Source organism: Physella acuta, unplaced genomic scaffold (genome assembly GCF_028476545.2).
Source record: "Physella acuta isolate Inbredline_101_S28 unplaced genomic scaffold, ASM2847654v3 ptg000178l, whole genome shotgun sequence".
NCBI lineage: Eukaryota > Metazoa > Mollusca > Gastropoda > Physidae > Physella > Physella acuta.
This window is the reverse complement of record NW_026731697.1, coordinates 592,523-608,215: the sequence shown is the minus strand read 5'-3', so window position 1 is coordinate 608,215 and position 15,693 is coordinate 592,523. Positions and strand designations below refer to the sequence as shown.

At 32.5% G+C, this 15,693-nt stretch overlaps 3 protein-coding genes across 10 annotated transcripts; 2 read left to right on the top strand and 1 right to left on the bottom strand.

Moving 5' to 3' along the window:
• The first annotated feature begins 319 nt into the window (after positions 1-319).
• Positions 320-5,158, top strand: LOC131936441 (ankyrin-1). 4 transcript variants are annotated; one of them, XM_059293423.1, is made up of 7 exons: positions 320-465; positions 1,639-1,683; positions 1,890-2,026; positions 2,203-3,008; positions 3,418-3,720; positions 4,042-4,186; positions 4,773-5,158. In XM_059293423.1, exons 4-7 carry the CDS (start codon positions 2,223-2,225, stop codon positions 5,138-5,140), a joined length of 1,602 nt encoding a protein of 533 aa, XP_059149406.1. In that variant the 5' UTR covers positions 320-465; positions 1,639-1,683; positions 1,890-2,026; positions 2,203-2,222; the 3' UTR covers positions 5,141-5,158. The 4 variants fall into 4 exon arrangements, with proteins under 4 accessions (XP_059149406.1, XP_059149403.1, XP_059149404.1 ...); XM_059293420.1 differs by having other exon boundaries at positions 1,639-1,697; XM_059293422.1 differs by having other exon boundaries at positions 325-367; positions 1,639-1,697.
• A 1,289-nt stretch (positions 5,159-6,447) lies between these two features.
• Positions 6,448-11,301, bottom strand: LOC131936442 (nuclear transcription factor Y subunit gamma). Of its 2 annotated transcripts, none has more exons than XM_059293425.1 (11): positions 11,202-11,301; positions 9,830-9,971; positions 9,330-9,401; positions 8,972-9,085; positions 8,693-8,788; positions 8,410-8,538; positions 8,150-8,255; positions 7,914-7,948; positions 7,287-7,487; positions 7,077-7,196; positions 6,448-6,612 (listed from the first exon to the last, which is right to left on the bottom strand). In XM_059293425.1, exons 2-11 carry the CDS (start codon positions 9,938-9,940, stop codon positions 6,529-6,531), a joined length of 1,068 nt encoding a protein of 355 aa, XP_059149408.1. In that variant the 5' UTR covers positions 9,941-9,971; positions 11,202-11,301; the 3' UTR covers positions 6,448-6,528. The 2 variants fall into 2 exon arrangements, with proteins under 2 accessions (XP_059149408.1, XP_059149407.1); XM_059293424.1 differs by lacking the exon at positions 11,202-11,301 and adding an exon at positions 10,977-11,064.
• On the top strand, positions 11,070-15,461 carry LOC131936445 (mediator of RNA polymerase II transcription subunit 8-B). 4 transcript variants are annotated; one of them, XM_059293426.1, is made up of 8 exons: positions 11,070-11,142; positions 12,730-12,848; positions 13,193-13,337; positions 13,653-13,793; positions 14,015-14,038; positions 14,509-14,593; positions 14,712-14,897; positions 15,288-15,461. In XM_059293426.1, exons 1-8 carry the CDS (start codon positions 11,092-11,094, stop codon positions 15,374-15,376), a joined length of 840 nt encoding a protein of 279 aa, XP_059149409.1. In that variant the 5' UTR covers positions 11,070-11,091; the 3' UTR covers positions 15,377-15,461. The 4 variants fall into 4 exon arrangements, with proteins under 4 accessions (XP_059149409.1, XP_059149410.1, XP_059149413.1 ...); XM_059293430.1 differs by lacking the exon at positions 11,070-11,142 and adding an exon at positions 11,328-11,413; XM_059293428.1 differs by lacking the exon at positions 11,070-11,142 and adding an exon at positions 12,398-12,565.
• Positions 15,462-15,693: the final 232 nt, after the last annotated feature.

Below are 15,693 nucleotides of genomic sequence, written 5' to 3'. Positions count from 1 at the left end.
TGTATGCGACTACGAGTGCTCTTTGCATGGTTTTATCAAAGTAATATTTTACTGTATGTAGATCTATTTATAAGAGTATTATCTGTATTAGCCTAAAACGAATACAATTGTTATACTATAGGCCTATAGGCTAATCCTATTTAGGTTTTTTACAAACATTGTGTTTTTGTTAGTTTGTTTGTTTTTTTTTTGTTTTTTTTTTGTTTTTTTTTTTGTTTTTTTTTGTTTTTTTGTGTAACACTAACAGTTTATTTCTTTATTTTACATTTTTAAGACTGTCGGTGCTTAGACCACTTTCTTTTCGTTCGGGGGAAAAAAAAGTAATCGGAAACATAGCGAATAAATTAAAGTTGACTGCTAGTAAAAAGTAATTGTGTTTACAAGTTAGGCAACTGTTTTATTTGTAGTCATTGCGTATTCGTTTTCAATGACACCGATGACGTTATTGGAACGGCTTTAAATTTAGTATGTTTCTATAACTATACTATTTAGATCTATTTAAAAACAACAATTTATATTAAGAATAGAATTAGATTTTTAGAACATGGGCCTACACTGTGCCCTACCTACAGACTCGAGCTTCCTAGCAGTTCAGTAGCAGAATCTAACTCACTCATCACTGCTTCTTTAACTCTAGCAGTGTATATCTTTTATCTAGCCACTAGCCATCTACTGAACGATCTAGACTAGAATTAGATCTAGACTAGCTAGATTCTAGAATCTACTGACTACTTCTACCTTAGTCACAATCTACTCCAGTCACAATCTACTCCTACTAGATCTAGCCTAGTGGGTCTCTGGACAGAGTTAGAGATCTAGTTTAAGTACTTACTACTTACACTTACTTATTCGGCAGAGGCTAGAAATGTAAAAGAAAGTTCCCTCATTGTTTTGGCTTTAATACAAGTAGATTATATAGATCTACTATATTTTGATATATGTGTGTTAAATATAATAGATAGGCCTAACTGAATAATTAACCAAAATCAATTGCTAAATATAAAAATATAGGCTAGAAATTAACTTTAAACAGCAGTTTTTGCTAGCAAGATTTGCTATTACTATTACTATAGATCAATATTCTATATAGGCCTATAATATATATAAACAGCGGCCATCTATAACTTAGAGTGGTTTCCCCTGAATCTCTAGCTAGAATGCTACCAAAAAAAGTTAAACAAGATGACTGCTAATGTAACTGAGCTAGGTTGCATGAATGAAACATGGAAACATTTTTGTAACTTTCAAAACATAGATCTAAATCCTCCTAAGAATGAGTAACATTTACTAAAATTTAATGAATCACCTTTTTTCACATTAATAGCCTCAGCCGATTTTACGTACCAGATTATTCTAAATTTAAATTAGTTAGGCTACTAACTGTAGTAAATAACTCGTTAGGCTAGAATATAAAAAATACGAGTATAACCCTAAAACAGCTTACAATCTCTTACAATCATACATTGAATAGAAACAACAAATAACTGAAATTTGTGTATGTTAAAAAACAACTACAAAATTGTAATTTCAATCTAATAGTTAGGGGCCTACACAATTTATATTAAATAACAAGACAAAACTGCTAGACATTTTTTTTGTTTTGTTGTCTTGTATATTTACACTATTTCTTGATAATAGGAGAAAAATCTCTAGATCTGCAATCTACATGGTCAAGGAGTCAATGTGAGTTCACTTTGGTAAGATATCAGTTTACATCATAGCTACAACAATTGCTATTTGAAAATGTGGTGATGTCACTTTTGGGGTCATATAACTTTATATTACCATGCAAGAGAGACACTTGACATGATATTTTAATCAATTTTATTTTGAGAGATAGAGATATCTATTATTTTTGTATTTAATTAGATTACATACATTTGTTCCAGATGATAAAAATCTGTTTTGTGCTGAGTTGGAAACAGAACTTCAGCCACCATTAAATGAGGCATTCAAATACCTCGGATTCAAACACTAGTGTGTACATTTCTGTTAAATGGAGGATGATAAACGCATTTAAGACTGAGTATGATTTTTTAATCAGTTACATTGATAAATAATGTTTATGAGATGAGAAAATATATTGTATTAAGCAATTTTAAAAGACTGAGTATGATTTTTTAATCAGTTACATTGATAAATAATGTTTATGAGATGAGAAAATATATTGTATTATTTAAAAGTGTACTTTTAAATTTTCAGGTCAAGTGACATTTGAAAATATGAATCCCAGTCATAAGCAAAATCTCAGGTCTAACTCAAGAGATAATGACTTCAGCGATGAAGAGCAGTTTGAAAGATTTTATCCACCTTACAAACAGGAAAGTCAGGTGGCAGTGGGTGATGACTCTCCTGTCGAGGCTCACAGCCACGATTTGGACCTGCAGTTTAACCTGCAGGAATCAGCGGAAAATACGTCATACGCTGAGCAACAGTACAACAAAAGTGACCGGTATTATGCGGTCTCTGCACTGACAGATGGCATACCTGGTAAAAGTGACGTCAAGCCACCACCTGAGGCACAGATATTGACAGACAGACCAGTGCCTCTGTTCCGTGCCATTTCCTTTAAATTTGATTGGTCAGCACCATTTGATATTGAATACTCAAACTCTGTCCATGTGCACATGGTTGGGTCAGCTGATCACCGGGTCAGACTTGTGGATGCAATACACAATAACGACGTGGACACTTGTCGAGACTTGCTGCTTAAAAAAAAGCTGAATCCGAATTTCAATGTGCAGATGATAAGTCCCATCTGCCGTGCGGCCGCCATGGGAAACGTTGAGATTTTGAACTTGCTGCTAGATGCGGGAGCTGACCCTAATACACCAAACAGCGATGACCTTTTGTGGGAAAGGCGCCCCATTCACATTGCAGCATCCAAAGGACACTTGAGTGCCCTGCAGCTTCTAGTGCAGAGAGGAGCCCACATTAACCAGCATGACAGTGATCACAGAACACCTCTGCACTGGGTTGCCATGTATGGTCAAGCTCACATGATCAGGGTAAAATAATAATTTTCTTTTAAGAGAATACTGTTATTTATAGACAGTTCAGGTTGATATTTTCTTTGCACTGCATGTTACTTTAAAAAGGATTATTTTTCTTTTTTTAATTTATCCAGTTTTTATTTTTAACCCTTAAAGCGCGTGCCACGTGGCCTTACATGTTATAAGTTATGTAACAGCAAAGACACAATCATGGCTTGGTGCACTTTAAAGGTTAAATTAATTGATAAGTCTTGTTTTATCGAGCAGAAAATTATATTTTTCTATTTGGTACTATTTTTGGTCCAAACAAAAATGTTTAAAATTAATGTATCACTTATTTGTTTGATTTAATGATAACTCCTGACTAACAAAACAAAAAATTGTATTGCCTAATATGTTAAATATAAATGCATTTCTTTTGAAGTGGATGATAGAAGCAGGTGCCTCAGTGAATGCAACACAAACAGATGGGTTCACTCCCCTTCACACAGCCTCTTGCCTTGGCCATAAAGACGTGTGCAGGTTACTGGTGGAGGAAGGTGCTGACATCATGTCCCAGCTGGACCATGATGGCTGGACTCCCCTGCATACAGCTGTCTGCTATGGCTACATTGAAATAGTGCAGCTGTTCTTGGACAAAGGTGCCAACCCCTGTGATGTCACTGTCTCTCAGTTAGACAGCACTCTACACATAGCCTGCAGCAAGGGAAATGTGGACATCATAAATGTAAGCTTTTTTTAAAAATGTATTTTATTTTTTGATGTAGCTAAAGTAGTATAAAAGTATAGTTTGTTTGATGAAGTTAGCGAAGCACCATTAAATATATATTTTATTTGAACAATGTCAAGTTTAAAAGTTTAAGTAATATAAAGTATATTTGGGCCATTTTATTTGTTAATTTAGAATATATATTTTTTAAGGCACAAAAGCCGCTATTAATATATTTGTCTAGAAGAAAATTTCATATTTAAAGCCTTTTTTTAAAAATATTTTGAAGCCATGCTTTGTATTGGTAATTAAAATAGATTATATGAAATCTTGTTTTAGCTTTTATTAAAAAGGGGAGTACCAATTGAAGGAACAAACATCTATGGTGCCACCCCCCTTCACACAGCAGTGTACTATAACCAGGGGTATGCTGCCTATCACCTCATCAAAGCTGGAGCTAATGTTAATGCAAAAAACTTATCAGGTATACCACACTATTTATTTTGACTGTATTTTAACAAGTCATTGTAAATGGCTCTAATGTTGAAATATTTTTAAAAATCTATAAATGTTTAAGATCAACCATAATCATGTTGGCCCAGTCTGATGCCACAATCTCTGCCCAAAAGGGAATTGGAGCATTTAAATAAACAAATACAACTATTATCAAATGAACTCTAATTGTTCAAAGTGGATGTTTATCTAAATAATCACAGAGTTTTTGCAGATTTGCCTGTACCATTTTCCTTTTTTTTAAAGTAAATCAGTTGTCTAAGTTAGCAGATACATTTTCTCATATATTTCATTGACACTTTTTTTGTATTAGCATTTATATAATTTTAGGCTGTTTTATCTAATTAACTGTACAAAAAGTGTTTTACAGATTTATTTTTCCATTTGTCACTCAAAAAGTTTCTTTTTAATTTATAAAGTAACTATGCTAACATAATAGTACTGGAAATTTAGAAGAATTTACTTTGGAAAAAAAAAATAACCATTTGACTTGGGTAAGTGTTTGTTTTAATTAGCCTAATGGTGTGGTAATGAACCAAATGACTTTGTTTTCCCAGGTAAGTCACCTGTATACCAGGCAGCTGTCCACTGTGAAATGCAAACCCTGCAGTCACTCATCAAAGCAGGTGGCCAGGTGACGAAAGATGTCCCGCTACCCTTGGACAACAACATTGAGGTAGACGTGCAGCCACCAACGCTCAAACTGTTTTGTTTGCTTGTCATCAGGCAAGCCATGGCCCCAAACCTACAAGATCATGCAGCGTTGTTGCCTATTCCTGATTCTCTCAAACGATCCTTAACAATGCAGGACATGAACTTTAGAGTTTCTGATAGACATGGGTGTCCAACTGTCGTTGCACCTGATCCCGATGTTATTACCAGTGATGACTTGAATGCACTCATTTGGATGTCAAACATTTCATAAGATCATTTACAGCCAACACAATAAAAAAATGATCAGGTGATATTAGTATTTTTTTATAACAGAGTTATAACATTTCTTATTCAAGTAACATTTAATTAACAAGTTTCAATTAATAAGAACACTACATTTCCTGTGTTGGTTTTTTATAAAGTACTGAGCACCACTGCAATGTAGAAATGTCTAAGAAAAGATTAATACACAAGCTGCTATTAAAAAGATTAATGCACAATCTGCAATTATGATATCTCTAGATTAAAGCAAAATTAAAAAAGCCTATTTGATTTTAAAGCTAAATGGAAGTAAATGATTAAATTCTCAAGACTTTTACTTCCATTAAGTGTGAAGTGTTTGTTGGCACTGTGTTAATTTATTATATTCTAGATCTATCTATTTATCAATATGAAGAGTATTGTTTATCTTCAATGGATGATGTATTTAGTAGCAATTATGTTTTTCCTGGTTATACAGTTAGTCTCAGTAATTGAAATTAGTTGAGGTTATTAAGGATAAACACAGCTCCAACTAGTCTGACACAAGTCTTTGTCTATTTATTATACACGATTATTAAAATTGTCTCATTAATACTCGCCTTGCGTGGCTTTGTTCATTGGTTTGTGTGAAGTTCAGTAGAGTATTTGTCTTTTTATTATTGCTGGAAATCTGGGATTGCTTATTTAACTGTTCATTAAAGATGTTTGCTGAAATAACTGTGTTTTCTCTCATTCAATCTTTATACTTATCTACCACTAAATGGATGTCTTGAATGTAAATAGGCAGTATTAAAAAAACCATGGCGAAGTAAAAAGATAAGTATTTTAAAATTGTTATAAGCACTGATATTTAATAATGGTTTATTGACATAAATGCATTTTTTTTTAATTATTCTGTGCACAGTTTCTGACAAAACCGTTATTAGATAATTATCACTGGACTTTAATATGAAAAAACATGGAATGCATACAACAATTAAAATTCAAGCGTTTATTCAATTATTAAATTTACAACATTGGAGCTTACATTATGACTATTTTACAAAATGAAGAAATTAACAAAGTAGTATAGGAAATATATTTTTAAACGTTTTCTTGTAACGAAACATCTTGATCTACCCATTTTTAACAGTCTTATAAAATTATTTTATAACAATTTTTATAAGGCTAAATCTTTCCATTGAAAGCGAGTGCATAAATATTTTTAGGAAGAAATTAGCTAAATAAATTATTCAGGAAGACTGTTCCACTTGTCCACAAGCATTTCATTTATTGAAACTAAACTTTAAATAGGTCCTCTTCATTTGTCAGTATATGGTACCCAACACTTTACAGCCTATTCATAACTTGTATTTTTTTTCAAAATCACATTAACTTGCATAACGGTCACAACATTTTTTAAGAATCTGCTCCACCATCTGCCTGCTCATCTGAATGTATAAATATTTGCTGCTGTCCTGCTTGCTGAAGTTGATAAATTTGCTGTAAATAAACAATTTTACATGCTCTCATTTTTTTCAGAAGTGTGCACTATGATTAGGTGAAGATTAAAATGCATTTATTGAAGATTTTTTAAATCTTATAAAAAATGTCTGTGTTGTCACAGAATTAGATAACTATTTAACTATCAGTATAAAAACCAATGTATTGCTAATTCATAATAATTCATAATGTGACCCAAAAATACACATGAAATAAAACAATGTCTCATATTTTATAACTTTTTATAACTTTTTTTTATCTCAATCTCAGTCTAAATTTATCTATATATATATAGATAATTTTTATAAGCATAAGGAATTAAAAAAAAACAGCAAAAGAAATATGAATGATTTTTTTAGACAAATGAGCTCCCTTACCAGTAAATACAACCTAACTTACCTGTAACAGCGGAATCTTGAAAACAAATAATAACAGATGGTTAAAGTTCGTAAGACTGAACTTACCTGGGCTTGTGAAAACTGAACATTGGGGTCTTGCTGGGCTTGAACAACTATTTGCTGGCCAGCAATTTTACTTTGTAGCTGCAACTGTAAGCTTTGTAACTGTTGTGGAGTTAACTGAATCTGAAAACAATCAAGTATCAATGAATAAGCTTCAACTGTAAACTAGCAAGTGACCATTTAGCTTGTCATTTAAAAAGAAATTGACCTTACAGGAATATTTTCGAGTTGGCCAGAGGCATTGATAACCTGCTGGTAGACTTGTGCTGTTGGCTGTTGCTGCTGTGCTTGAGCTTGTGTTTGAAGCTGTTGTGAGTGCTGTTGTTGCTGGAGCTGTTGCATAACAGAGTTCTGGATAGGGGAGACAACTTGCTGAGAAACTTGTGGAAGTTGTATAACTTGTGCTTGTGGAGACTGAAAAGCAAGAAAATTTAATCTGGTTTATAAACTGTAATCTATTGTACACAAATCAATCTTTTTTATACACAAAATCTTTTTGTCTAATTATTTAATTTTTTCTTAATGAAGATTTAAATGAAATGTTTCCTTGCAGAACCAGCCTTTCAGGAAAGCCAGTTCATTGGGAACAAGAAGTAGAGTTTACCTGTTTCTCTTACCTCATTATATGAAGGAATAGTGGTAAGCACTATGCCCAGCCACCTTTACTACCCCCAGGTACCCATCAGAGCTGGGTGGACTTAAGTCAGTGAAAAGATTTCAAGACTTAAGGATTAGAAATTGTGCACACTACTACTGCTCAACTATGTAATTTTCTTGAAGTTTATACGAATTTAGTTCAACTATCTGATTATAACATGTGAAGCTTAAATGTTTACATACTTGTAACTGGAACTGTTGTTGAATAATTTGACCACCTGTTTTAAAAAGAAAATTATAATTTATATTGTTAGAATTTAATAAAAGTAAATTGATGTTTATTTGATAAAAAGGTTAACTGCTGCCCTAGGTGATGGAGTTTTTAAGAATAATGACCCGATGGCCAACAATTAAATATAGTGACTTCAGCATCATGGAGGGCAAAGAACAAGCTAGATCAATAAAAAGGAAATATTTACTTGGTAGCTGAACTGCTGTGCTTTGGTTTGTAGTGGCTGATGCTGATGTCTGCTGTACTGGTGTGTGTTGGATCTGCTGTAATGATGTTGCCTGTGTCACCTGAACCTGCAACACAAACAAGCACCAGGTTTTAGTACCTTGAAGTATCCAGTTGTAGGAATTTAATCAACTCTTACAATTCTATTTTTCAAATAAAATAGCAATACTTTGAATATAAACAAGATGACACCCTTCAGTTTTAAATGGCAAATTAAATTACCTGGGCCTGCTGTTGAGTTTGCTGCTGGACAACCTGTGTTTGCTGTGCTTGTTGTGACTGTTGTTGTGCTAACTGGAGATAGAACTGAATCTGGTCTGGCAAACTACTTCCTGTTCTGTTTAGGTCCTCCTTTAACAAAATAAAAATAATTCATTAAAAATATAATATGATTATTCTAGAGTGTCAGTAAATTAAAGAATGAACATTTTGTATACAATGAAATAATTTAATTATTTTAAAAGTCCTAAAGAATTGTTAAATTCTTAAAATATTTTTTGCTTACCTGGCGTTTACTAGGCTTAAGTTCTTCTCTCGGTACAATGTCTATCAGGAAGTCAAACTGGTCAAACTTTGAGATAGCCATTGCAATGTCATTACGCTAAAATAAAACAACGTTAAACAAAATTACAATTAAAATCTAAATGATTTTTTACAACCTGTTTGTAAATCTATAAAATAGATGATTTTGCAATATATACTTTCTTACCAACGATACTTTTTACGTTAAATTTAGCATGCCAGAAGGAACACTAAGGATAATAAGAAATTTTAATGAATCTACCTGTAATGTCCTACGCTTATTATCTTCTGTGTGGATCCAAGCTCTTAAGGAGAGCTCACTGACAAATATTTCAGCGGCCTTGGCAAATAAAACTGGAGCTTCAGCACTAATCATCTGTTAAAACAATTTGATTGTTATTTAGTTTAGTTTGTCTATGCTAAGGCAGTGTGTCCTAGGTTTAGCAATTAGATGTTTTAATTAGAGATTTTTATAAACTATAGATTAAAGAATAAACACCTTAACAGGCCCTGGAACATGTTAACTGAGTTTAAAGAATTCACATGATAAATTACAAATGTAGGTAGAATGTGTAAGCCTAAAATAAGTGTTTGGAAAATGTTCATAACAATATTGACACCTTCACATCCTCATCAAGCTTCATTATCTTTTTTATCCTGGCCAGGGGTAGCTCTTGAGTTTTGTAATCATTCTGTCAAAATTTAAAACAAATTAATGCCAACTTAGAATTATGTCAGTGAAATGTAAATGTGCCCATAAAATGCCATACTATTTTTTATTGTTTCAGATTGAGGCGGAAATCTCTTGCATGATGTTATTATTATAACTGGTGAACTGGGTAATCTTTACTTAGTGCATTTAATGATTTTTTTTGTATACTTATTCACAAATCTTTTTCATTTATTAATTATGATATGATAAAAAATATGCAACATAACACTAATATATTGCTGCTTTGTGACACCCATTACAGAAAAAGGCATATATGTAGGCATATGCATTCAATTCAATATGTTTATGTTGAATACAATGTTAACCTTTTATTATTTTATTTACCAAAATGAACAGTTAAATACAAAGATAAATTCTAAACATGTAATTATACTATTATAGACTTACCGCACTAAGCTGCTTTATATTTTCAATGACATTTGGCCAGAAGTTTGCAAGCATTTGTTGAGCTTGATCAGATATTCCACTTTGTAAAACATAACTTTGGTCACCAGACATTTTGTAATTTGTATGAACTGTTTATTTTTAACTGAAAAACAATAAGTACTGTATTTAAATTTGAATGTAAATTAACAAAATTAAACTTTTAAAAAAAGAAAGCTATTGGGCCTAAGAAATGTAGGAGGAAAAGTCTTTTTCTATATTTTTCTTAGATCTAGTTGAAAATAAAATCATGTAATAAAATTGAAATGTATAGGCTAATTAGGCCTAATTATCAATAATATATTATTAAGATATTTCAATTTCAAAACACAAAAATTGCAATTTAGAGAGACAAGTAAGGCTTAAATCATTTAAAATTTAGATCTAAGTGTGATGCCATGTTGTGGGTGGAGGGGGTCTAGCTTTTTCAGAAAAAGCTTCAAAAAGCAATAGTAGTAGTCTATCTTATTTGAAATAGGCCTACTGAGATTTAATGTGTATTAGATCTAGGCCTAGTATATATTACTATAAGTCTTATAAGACTTAATAAGACTAGTGGAAATTCAAAAGTGATAGGTAATGTAAAATGACTGCTAATGGCTTATGTACTATATTCTATATGCTGAGTTAGTGTATATATATATATAATATATAGGCCTATATATAATATATATTATATAGATATTGACTTATGTAATATAGTAAATGGTGTTAGTTAGCCAATCCCCATAATTTTTTTTTAATTATTAAGTCATATATATATATAGGCGCCTAATTGTAATAATTATTAATTAGTAATAATTAGGGCCGAAGTTTTATTATTATTTTATTAATAATTTGTAGGCCTAGGGCTTGAAAATAAGACTGGGCCACGTATTTTAAAAAGGTGAAGTGGAGTGGTAAGTTGGTGGAGCATCAGGAAAATCAGTTATCAGCCTATGTAAAATCATGGGTTTAAATCGAAATGGAAACTAGACTAGATTTTAGAAGTAGAGAACTAGATGCTAGATATAGGGGCCTAGATTCTCTAGATCTGGTATTCTATCCCAATAAATAGTGGCCCTGGTTTAGAGCGGCCCAATAACTTTCAGTAGAAAATTATTGTTCGGACCAATAAATTGGTGAGATTCTTTAATAGGCTACAGCCCAATCCAATCGTCTCATCAGGTGCTATGTCATTCCCACCAATGAAAACAAAGAATCAAGTTCGCCAATCAAACTTGTTTATGTCGATAGCTCGCCTTTCAATACCGTTAACTGTTAGACTATCGCACTGTGTTTGTCCTATTATTTGTTTAAATTTTATAAAAACTTCTTAACGTAATAGCACACATACCAGTGATTTCACAAAACAACAAACTGAAAAAGATGGCGTCTTAGCGGTTGTTTGAAATATAGGTCAAATTAATCTTCGGGAAGACCGCACTGGGCATGCGTGGTAAAAGCCGGAAATATTAGTTCTAGTAGCCGTTGTATTAGCCCATATTGTAACTTTATTTTAGGCAAGACCTCAGGCAATGCCACTTCCCTAAATAGACTTAGTCCCAGGTTATTACACAATATTCTTAATCTTATAAAAAAAGCTTTGAATTTACCTTTTATTAATTTTCTTATTAAGATATTTGAGTTTCTTTTATAAAAATGTTTAGAATAGATCGATGTCCTAATTTAATAAACCCCGATGGTTATCATCACGCACTGTGTTTCTTCCTGACATCTGAAGAAAGTCTATCGCCCCCCCCCCCCCTCCCTCCCGAACGAAATGGAATTTATATAGAAAATATATACTTTTACCAGTGTCCACCTCCCCGGAAACTTTAGTCCGCCCCTCCCCCCGTAAATTGCAAGCCCCCCACCCCCGAGAAAAAAATTCTGGAAGACACTCTGATCACGCATGCAAAAGTTCGTACTTCGAGATCCGGTGGTCGAAACCACTAGTGTGATGTCATTACTTGCTGATCCTCAATCAGGTCCGTAAAATGATTCATTTGTTGAAATAAGGACTCACAAAGTCACCAACAACTAGTGTTTTGATCCGCAAAGGGGGGGGGGGGGGTTGATAATATTAACACAAAACTGTAAATCTAGAAGCGACGAGACTTTCTACCTAAGAATTTATTAAAGTTCTTTTTCTTATTTTTATGGGGGGGGGGGGGGGGGGGTGGAATTTGTGACGATGGTGAACGGCGTAGAGAGTGTGACAACACATTTTTTGCATTTTAAAATGCGATATTAGTATGTTCGTAACTAAATTTTAGCCAATAGGACAGGCCTATTTTTCGTTTTCAAAATATTTTTTTTAATTGTAATAATATGTGATCAATATAATGGGGACTGGGGTATACTGATTATGATACATCTAAAAAGCAAAGTGTTGACCATTTTTAAAGTTAATAAAAACATATAGTCTACTAATGGTCTTTAAGTTTTCAAATGTAGCTCTTTACAAAGCTACATTTTTAAATTCTACTTATTTTATAAATATTTATCTGGCGTTCCTGCATTATAATATTGATTTTTCTTTTCCGCTTGGGCAGCCTTGGGCAGATGATAAGGCTTTTGTTCGGAACGTTAAAAGTTAAAAGTAGAGTTTAATTTTAATTAGATCCAGAACCTAGATCTCCTAGAATCTAGCGTCAAGGCCTAGAATCTAGATCTATTCTAGAATCTAGATCTGCAGGCATGCAAGCCCCACAGTCTGTGAGTTAAAAAAAAAACAAAAAAACTTAAGGTTGGCTTCGGCACTTAAAGATAAGATTCATTAAGATTAAGACAGGTTTTAGTCTTAGAGTCTTAGACTTAGACTACTTAGACTTAGAGCCTTATCCCTACTTTATTCAAATGGGCCTTTATTGTTTTTTTAGAAAGAAGAGAAACAGCTTGATGCTTCATTGGATGATCTTATTCATCGTGTTAGAGAACTAAAGCAAAGTATACAAGGCTTCATCTACAAACTTGAAAATGATTATCAAAACATTTCATGGTAAATCAGATGTGTTAAATAATTATTTTGAAATAACTTTTTCAGTCCTGCTTAAATAAACACAGATTTCATCTATGGAATAAATACTTAATACATGCTTAGCTTTACTGGTGCATATTTTTCTTGATCTACATGGACTATGAAACAACACACCTGAACCCTAACCCTAAATAAAAGTAATCTCAGTAACATGGGGTAAATAGCTGGGTTGTGTTTAAATTTTTAGCTACTCACAATTACCAATTTCACTTTGTATAATTACATTTTCAATAGTTTTAATTTCTGGTTTATGGTTTTCCTAATTTGAAATAAAGATTTTAAAAAACTTTTTTTTTTAAATTTAGGCCAAATATGATGGAACATTTTGGTGTCTTATCATCTGGTTTAAGCACTACAAAGAGACTGTTAAAAGCAGAAAAAATGCCACTGTTGAGAAATTATGTTTTGTTTCCTATTTTACTTTCACCTGACAGAGATCCACATTTGGAGGTAACTTCTATTTACATTTTCCCTCCTCATGTCATTTTAGGAATGTTGACATCAGGCTAATGAATCTACCAATCTAAATGTAGTATACTTGTTTGTCTAGTATTGTCTACCATGGATATACCAAAAAAAAAATTAGTCCAGACATGTTTACATTGTCATTTTGTGGTTGCTGATGTATTTATTTTATTATCTTGATTTGAAGTAAATGGTTGTAGTACATCTAGTGTTGTGTAACTGGTGTTAGTGTTAGGATCGGTGAAAATATTGAATACTGACTTCTCTAAGATAAAATTATGTTTCTTTTTACTGCTTTAGAAACTTACAGAAGGTCGTGTTCTTGCATTCAATCATGAAGTTGTACCTGACTACTTGAGGACCAAGCCAGAGCCAGAGGTTGAGGAGAAAGTACAGCTGTTGAGTGTCAAAGCTTCTTCTATAACACCAGAAGTAGCACAGGTAAGAGATTTAAGAAAAATAGCTTAACCTTTACTAAAACCAGGTAAGGTAATGCCATATTAACCTGCATAACTAATTTTCTTTCTTTCTATGCAGTCTTGTTCATTTGTGCATGTTAACTTTCCCCCCTCTACCATCAGTAGAAAAGGAAACTAATTCTTGTACTTGAATGAAAGGTTATGGCCCTTTCCTATGTAATTTACTCTATTTACTTGTTTCAGAAAAAGCATGGAATTCAGATAAAAGTGATTGTCCAAGTTCTTTTAGCTTTTTGAGATAAGAAATTTTCAATCACAATATCAGTGTTATTTCTGTTTGCATGCAGCCTTGAATATTATTTTTGTTTATATTTTTATTTCTCAATATTAAACTTTCATGTGCATTTTGTCTATACTAAATAGAATCAGTCCAAAATAACTACTAACCAAAATTAATAAGTGCATAGCATAGCAAAATCTTTTTTCTAATGTTACATTTTTAAATTGTTTTAAATTGTCTTTTACAGGTAGATCTAATTGAAGTTGATTAAAGTTGTCTATATTCTTTTTTAAACAAATATAAAGGCTGCTTGCAGATGTTAATAATTTATCAGTAATTCCCCTTTTTTTCAGACAAATGATAGGTTGTAAAATCTACTGAAAACAAGCATGAATTTTGTTTCTGTGTTGTTTTAATTACATTTTAATGTTTACCTTATTGTTTCTTCCCTTTTCAGAAACAACTTACAGCATTGAATAAAATAACAAGCAACATTCTAGATATAATAAATGCTTCAAGTGATGAGTGGGAAAAAGATTCTAGTGAGTAGTGAGATATTTAGCTGTGAGAGAAACCAAACCAGGATCTTGCTGATTTTTTAGTTAGTTATTAGATTGTGGTACTATTTTCAAGATATGGCTGTTTTTTGTTGTCTTCAAGGTCAGAAAAATGCTCCTCCACAAACCTCATCTGCACAAGATACAGCATTTTTAATCGGTATGATAACAAAGGGAACTAATCTACGTCTAGATAACTCAGGAAAAATGCAACAAGGACCACCTATGGGACAAATGCAAAGTCAACAACAGCAGCAGCAACAGCAAATGCAACCACAAAAACCTATGAGTAAGGAGCATGTTTTGTGAATTAATATAATGAACACTTCTTTTATTGTAGAGGCTTACTTACTATTACTGCTCTATATTCATTGTACCACAAAATTTCCTGTTAACCTTTTCTCTTCAGTAATTCTTCACACCCTACCTATTTTTTTACAAAATTCCCCAAGCTAGGGATGGGTGGGTTTATAAGCAGCTATGAATGTTACATTTCTATTTCTTTTTTAAACTAGGCCATTACATTTTAGGTTGTATGTTTTAAGCAGAAGTTGAAAGTTCAGAAACCTAATTAGGGAGGTACTGGACGTGTCTATTCAGTTGACTCTCTAGGGGGATATTCTCTCTATTTTATATTGAAGTTAAATATTTGTGACTTAAATTTTTATTTTATCCTCAGTGCCTGGATCTGGCATAGGAAGGGCTCCCAGTGCAATCAAGACCAATATCAAAGCTGCTATCACACCCCACCCCTACCAGAGACCTTAGAAATTCATTATGAATGAATATTTTGTATATACCAATTGTAGTTTGCTATTAAATATATTAACACTGTTTGGGTCTTTTTTGTTTCATTATCTTATAGGAATAATTTGCACCAAAGGATTAACTGATGAAGCTAGTTTCTAAAATAGAAATTGATACTGCCACACATGACTAACTTGCTTCAATAGTTTGAGATCCAAAGAGAAGGTCCTCAGATTTTAATTTTAGTCTGGTGTAATTACCCATTTAGTAAACAACAAATTATCAAAAGTAACATTTTTAAAGAGCTGGAAATAATTGGAAAACTTAGTACTTAAAGC

Bases quoted from the DNA above. Each gene is read 5' to 3' on its own strand.
- LOC131936442 (XM_059293425.1), bottom strand. From the start codon at position 9,940: ATGTCTGGTGACCAAAGTTATGTTTTACAAAGTGGAATATCTGATCAA. The intron at 9,402-9,829 runs GTAAGTCTATAA...AAATTTTGACAG, and splicing joins ATATAAAGCAGCTTAGTGCG to AATGATTACAAAACTCAAGA. The intron at 9,086-9,329 runs GTGTCAATATTG...TTGTTTTAACAG, and splicing joins AGCTTGATGAGGATGTGAAG to ATGATTAGTGCTGAAGCTCC.
- LOC131936441 (XM_059293421.1), top strand. From the start codon at position 2,223: ATGAATCCCAGTCATAAGCAAAATCTCAGGTCTAACTCAAGAGATAAT. The intron at 3,009-3,417 runs GTAAAATAATAA...TTTCTTTTGAAG, and splicing joins GTCAAGCTCACATGATCAGG to TGGATGATAGAAGCAGGTGC. The intron at 4,187-4,772 runs GTATACCACACT...TTGTTTTCCCAG, and splicing joins TAATGCAAAAAACTTATCAG to GTAAGTCACCTGTATACCAG.
- LOC131936445 (XM_059293426.1), top strand. From the start codon at position 11,092: ATGTCGATAGCTCGCCTTTCAATACCGTTAACTGTTAGACTATCGCAC. The intron at 11,143-12,729 runs GTTTGTCCTATT...TTGTTTTTTTAG, and splicing joins CTGTTAGACTATCGCACTGT to AAAGAAGAGAAACAGCTTGA. The intron at 12,849-13,192 runs GTAAATCAGATG...TTTTAAATTTAG, and splicing joins GATTATCAAAACATTTCATG to GCCAAATATGATGGAACATT.